The 5,528-nt window shown below is 42.2% G+C and overlaps 1 protein-coding gene across 1 annotated transcript; it reads left to right on the top strand.

Annotated features, from left to right (window-relative positions):
* Window positions 1-1,172: 1,172 nt before the first annotated feature.
* LOC133449159 (E3 ubiquitin-protein ligase DTX3L-like) lies at window positions 1,173-5,262 on the top strand. The gene is made up of 3 exons (XM_061728293.1): window positions 1,173-2,198; window positions 4,810-5,027; window positions 5,129-5,262. The coding sequence occupies exons 1-3, from the start codon at window positions 1,173-1,175 to the stop codon at window positions 5,196-5,198; spliced, it is 1,314 nt and encodes a 437-aa protein (XP_061584277.1). The 3' UTR covers window positions 5,199-5,262.
* Window positions 5,263-5,528: the final 266 nt, after the last annotated feature.

Raw genomic sequence — 5,528 nt, 5'->3', positions numbered from 1 at the left:
GTTCTGCCTGAGCGTCTCTGGTTTCTGTCTGGCTGCTCCCTGGGGTGCTCAGTGATTCCTCTGACTGATCGGCGTTTCAGTTCCTGTGTTCCAGCTTCCAGATCTGCTCAGCGATCACACCAGCTGTATTCTGGTATTCGCTCTCCTGCCACTCTGAGCGTTACCACGATCCTGAGTGTAGAAACAGTGTCACAGAAATGTTTATTCATTCAATAACAAGTCAATATTGGTTTGATTTATCACCATTTCCACTGCTTCTGATGTCTGTTTAGGATGTGATAGAATTGGCATAATTGCACATATATTGAATGGAAATTATTTTAAAAGCGGACATCTTTAGCTGGATACTTCAGGACTGAAGCCTATTATACTAATCTGGTGTTTTCTTACATTTTCAGGGTTGTAAGGATTTATGCCAGGGTGCAGATGAAGCTCTACTGTTTCTCATTAAAGTGGTCTGGTTGTCATCAGAGAAGAAAAGCACATCTATAGAAGTCTCTGCAGACTAGGTTTAATAAAAACATAAGGAAACTGGACTGCTCAGTTACAAGGATCTTGACAGACAGTGGTGATAAAGAGTAAACCTGCTCCAGGTGCAGTATACCATAACTCTGTTTTAACTTTGGCATTGATACAGTCAGGTCCTAAGTGACCATCTGATCACTTACCCTGGCTGTGTTTGAAACCATGTATTGTGCAGTGGTTCTCAGTCCTGGTCCCCAAGCGCCCAAGCTCTGCATGTTTTAGATGTTGCATTTCACCAACACACCGGTCCTCATTAGCTTGGTCTGCACAACTCTGTAGATGACACCGCTACTATCATTGTGTGCTGAAGCAGGGTAGCATCTAAAACATGCAGAGCAGGGGTTCTCGAGGAGCAGGATTGAGAAGCACTCTTAGTGCTTACTGATTTAACCAAAAGATAGTATGCAGTAAAACAACCACAGAATCAGCAGTATGTTATATTTAGTGTCTTTTCTTCTTTTGAAGGACTGAGTGATCTTCAGGAACTAAATTGTCAAACCACAAGAACTGGTAACGCGGTGACAATGTCAGTCAGTCTGGCACCTTTAGAGCCCACTTGTCCTGACTTGTATGAAGATGAGTCTCAAGAGGGTTGTTGCCTCACAGTGTTTCATTTCTGGTATGTGAACCAAATCTACAAGGAAAAAATGAAACGCATCGAGAGAAAGAATGGCGTTAAAACTGTAGCACAAGTCAAAGTGACATTTGAAACTGATGGGGAAGATGGAAGCCCACGTAAGGCCCTTTCTGAGTTTGCTACCCTGGTCCGGAGTAGCTTGGCTGAAGTCAAAAGCTCAGTCATTCCACTCAAGTTCGTAGATCCAGATCAGTGGAGCGATGCAGTGACAGTCATTCGAAAAAGCGAGAACAAGCTTTTGCTTCTTCTGTCTTCAGAGGAAGTTACCATAGGCGGGCCAAGCCAAAGTCAAGAAGCCTTCAGTGCAACCTTAAATGCAATGCAGAAAACAAATACCTCTTTGCAAGAGTATAAACTTACACCTCAAGATGCATCACTGAAGACAGGCCCAGCCATCAAAGACCCTCCCACTGGTGCAGGACTGACCACGCGGGAGAGCTGCTCAACTCGTACACAAGTACCAACAGTCAAAGCTCAGCATAATGTGGACTCCAATATCAACCAAGACAAAGTTGACATTAAAGATTCCTATCAAGGTCCTGATGGGAATGGCTCTAACAGTCCTAATCATCAATACAGAGAGACTACCACAATAGCCAAGCGTTACATTCAGCCTACCAAATCTATTAGTTTTAGTGGCTCACTGAAGCATCTGACCGCTGGAAGAGAGAAGCCGAGTATACTTAGACGGTATAACCGTCAAACACTGCTAGTCCCCAGAAAGTGCCCAGAAAATGTCAAGGAGGGGGGTCAACAGCAAGGGGGGAGCAAAGATGAAACCTGCCCTATATGCATGGACCTGTTTACCAATAAGAAACAACTGAAGTGTAAACATGCGTTTTGTGAGGAATGCCTGCAAAGCGCAGAGAAATTCAGTGGACCCATCTGTCCTGTTTGCAAAGACGTGTTTGGTGTGATGATTGGAGACCAGCCGGAGGGAACGATGACATGGAGGAGGGATGCTGCATCTCTTCCTGGATTCGAAGACTGCGGTCACATAGAAATCGCCTACAATATTCCACGTGGAATACAAACGGTACTTTTCTTCAGTATTTCAACATCTGTCACCTACCAGCCAGGGAACCATTTTTATGAAGTTTAGAGTGTATTAGCCACAACTACAAAAAAGGTTTTATCTCATGGAATTATTTAATTGACTGATTTAATTAGATTTCTGAACTCTCTAAATAGGGTAGGGAATGTTTCTTTGACGAAAAATTGCCCACATAAGTTTTACACTCCGTAATCCTAGTGAATCCCTCATGAATGAATGAAGTAAATAGGCTATGCTCTGATTGGCTCTCAGCAGTGTGAATGAGCTGTGTGCTGATTGGTTGGTTTATCAATGGAGGCATCCATTGTTCAGTAATATGTTTGAGCCTGTTTCTGATGAGGAATCAGGTGTTGAGGAGCAGCCAGAGATTGCCACACCTCCACTGTACACAAACGTTTTCATGTTGTGATTCAGATTTGCTACTTTTGATGGAGTGGATCAATTTAAAATTCAACCACATCACTGTCCCAGTAGACACAAGCAGGCTGCAAGGGATCATACACCAGAGGAAAACCTGCTACAGTCACATTGTTTAGTGTTTTATGAGTATAGGGGTTCACACTCAATACAGCTCCTAGAGCAGCGGGCCTGAGCCTTCCCCAATGCAATGATGCAGAGAGGGATGTCAACTGTGACTGGACAACGCCCTCATGCTGGATGCCTTCATTTGAATAAAGTTGAGCCAGCCGAGCGTCAAATTTCCAGATTGAGGCTCGAGCTAAAATGCGTTGCAGTTCCTTGACTGACCACTAGAGGGTGGCTCCAAAAGAGAGGCAATCTCCATTGACCTCCATGTTGAAATGTTCAACTTTAGAGCAGAAATAACGTATTTACAGCCTGGTTCAATAACTATTTTAATATAAATCATTTCATTTCATAACCATGACAATTTTGAGTGCTGAATATTTTTGTAGCTCGCCAGGAGTTTATGTAAAGCAATAAATGTATTTCTAATATTATTGATTGACTGTCGGCTCAGCCTATGACTAGTCATTATCAGTTCCTTATCCGTACTCATCATGCCAACGTGCTTGGTGAAGCAACCAGCCATTTGTACAGATCCAGCGTATGGTTAAACGTGACTTATTTTTCATTTTATCCCTGTGAACACGTTAAAGGAGCATGAGGCAGGATTGAGGCAGGATATGAAAAAAATTTGTATACGTTTTAAGTTTTCTAGTAATAATGTCAGATGAAGCGTTCCAAACCAAAACGATCTCTCCGTTGCCTTGAACAGGCTGTGTGCTGCAAAATGTGCTGCAATTCCGGGCCGGAATTTCCCGCGCTGTCCTGCGGATGTGACGTCACATGACGCTGCATGCGCGTTCTCCCCGTTCTCCCGTGCCGGCTTCGCTGTTGGCTGCAGTACCCCCAACGGCCGTCGTGGCGAAGGGTGGCGCTAGAGAGTCTCATTTCTTAAAAGGAGCCTCATGCTCCTTTAACCATAACCTCTGCTGTAAACGTCTGCCAGCAGGTCTGCAGATATTTTTGGCAGAGATCTGCCGAAGGAGCAGGTAGCCAAAGCTAACTTTGATTGACATACAGTGTTCCTGTCATTTTCCCACCAACATGGCTGCGCCCCCTACGAAGAAAAGGGCTGTAAAACCGCTCTTTAGAAACCAGTGGGTCACGTGACTTAATGCTTCCATCGTTTTTTACAGTCTGCGGGCTAGACTGTCAGCTAATTTTGGAAGCGTATCCAAACAAGTCAACGCAATGTGTTGTGAAACAAATCGCAGTATTTGGGTCTGGATTGTTTTTCAGCTGAATATTTAACTTGTCTGCTTTTGAAGGAAGTGACGATGGGATTTGAGTTTCACTGCATGCCCATTTGAGTTGTCTTTATTTAACTTTGCCTAGGTTAAACCTTAAACCAATGGGACCTTTAACAGGAGCAAGTAGCTACACAGAGAATACAATTCAGTCTAATCCTCAACTATCTTCATAGGATTTGGAAAATGGTTAAGGGAAAAAAAAGGTTTGATGCCAGGAACCCATTAAAAATACATTTAAAGAATGTCAGAGAAACAGAAGATTTCTGGAGCATTTTGTAATCAGCAAATTCATTTTGGAAAGGTGATTGTGGCAGCTACAAAGGAACATCTGTCCAACTCTTTAGTCTGTCCAAGAAAGGATGGCTTGTGGCTGACCATTTTTTTTCCGAACAGCACGTCTCGGTAGAGTCATCAATAGTTCAAAAGGAAAAACAATCTCTTTTTAAATATACAAGTAACTCTCTGTTGGCCTTTTTCACCGCTGTTCATAGATTTGCAGAAGGAGATTTAGGAGGTTTTGTGCAATTAACAGAAAAGGTGATATAACACAATAGTGAATAGGCCTCTCCCAAGTTCATTTTGGTTGTGTTGTCTGCAACAAATTGAAATGTCTATATAATTTCAGAATGAAGGCCACAGAAGATACTGTACACTTTTCTTTCCACTGATTTGGGGGGAGTAAAAGTTCAAATTAATTAAATAATTGATTTCAGTTTTACATTGCATTTTAGAAAATTTTTCCAACTTTTCTAGAATCAGGGTTTGTAATTTCTGACTGAGCTGTCAGTAAATGTCGTCTTCCATTCTCCCCGCGGCAGAAAAAGCATCCCAACCCGGGACAGCCCTACAACGGCACTGCCAGGACGGCATATCTCCCAGACAATAAAGAAGGCAACAAAGTGCTTCAACTGTTGAAGAAAGCGTTTGACCAGAGGCTGATTTTCACAGTCGGGACATCCATGACAACTGGGATTGAGAACCAGGTGACCTGGAGTGACATTTCCCACAAGACGTTCATATTAGGAGGACCGGCGTGGTACGGTAGCTCAGTGGGATTTCGTTGTCATTTATCTTCTTTGTCAGAGTTAAATTTGTGGAAAGTTTTTCCCATATGAATTTTCTTTTCTTTCTCCACAGTTTTGGATATCCTGACCTGAACTATATAGAACAAGTCAAGAGGGAGCTGAAGGCCAAGGGTGTTGAGTGAATTTGACACTGAGTGAAGTCAAATATCCTTTTCATTCAGATTTATTGAATATTATGCTCAGTATAAGCAAAAATAGGAAAATACCTTTTTATCTTTCTTTCAGAAAAATAATTTTAAGCATTTAAATGATTTTTTTCTCATTTGCTGCATCTGTTGCAGCTTCTCAAACATTGACGCTTTCATGATTCTGCTTTTGTAACAAATTATGTCAGTCAACAGCTGACAAAGGCTTGTTTTGATAGTATCATTATTTCATGTTACTTCATCACAAGCCTTAAATGGTGCTTGTCATTACTGTATTTGAAACATGTCGTGAATATGAAATGCAAA

The sequence above is a fragment of the Cololabis saira genome, chromosome 8 (genome assembly GCF_033807715.1).
Source record: "Cololabis saira isolate AMF1-May2022 chromosome 8, fColSai1.1, whole genome shotgun sequence".
NCBI classification, from domain to species: Eukaryota; Metazoa; Chordata; class Actinopteri; order Beloniformes; family Belonidae; genus Cololabis; species Cololabis saira.
This window is presented reverse-complemented; position numbering and strand designations above follow the sequence as displayed.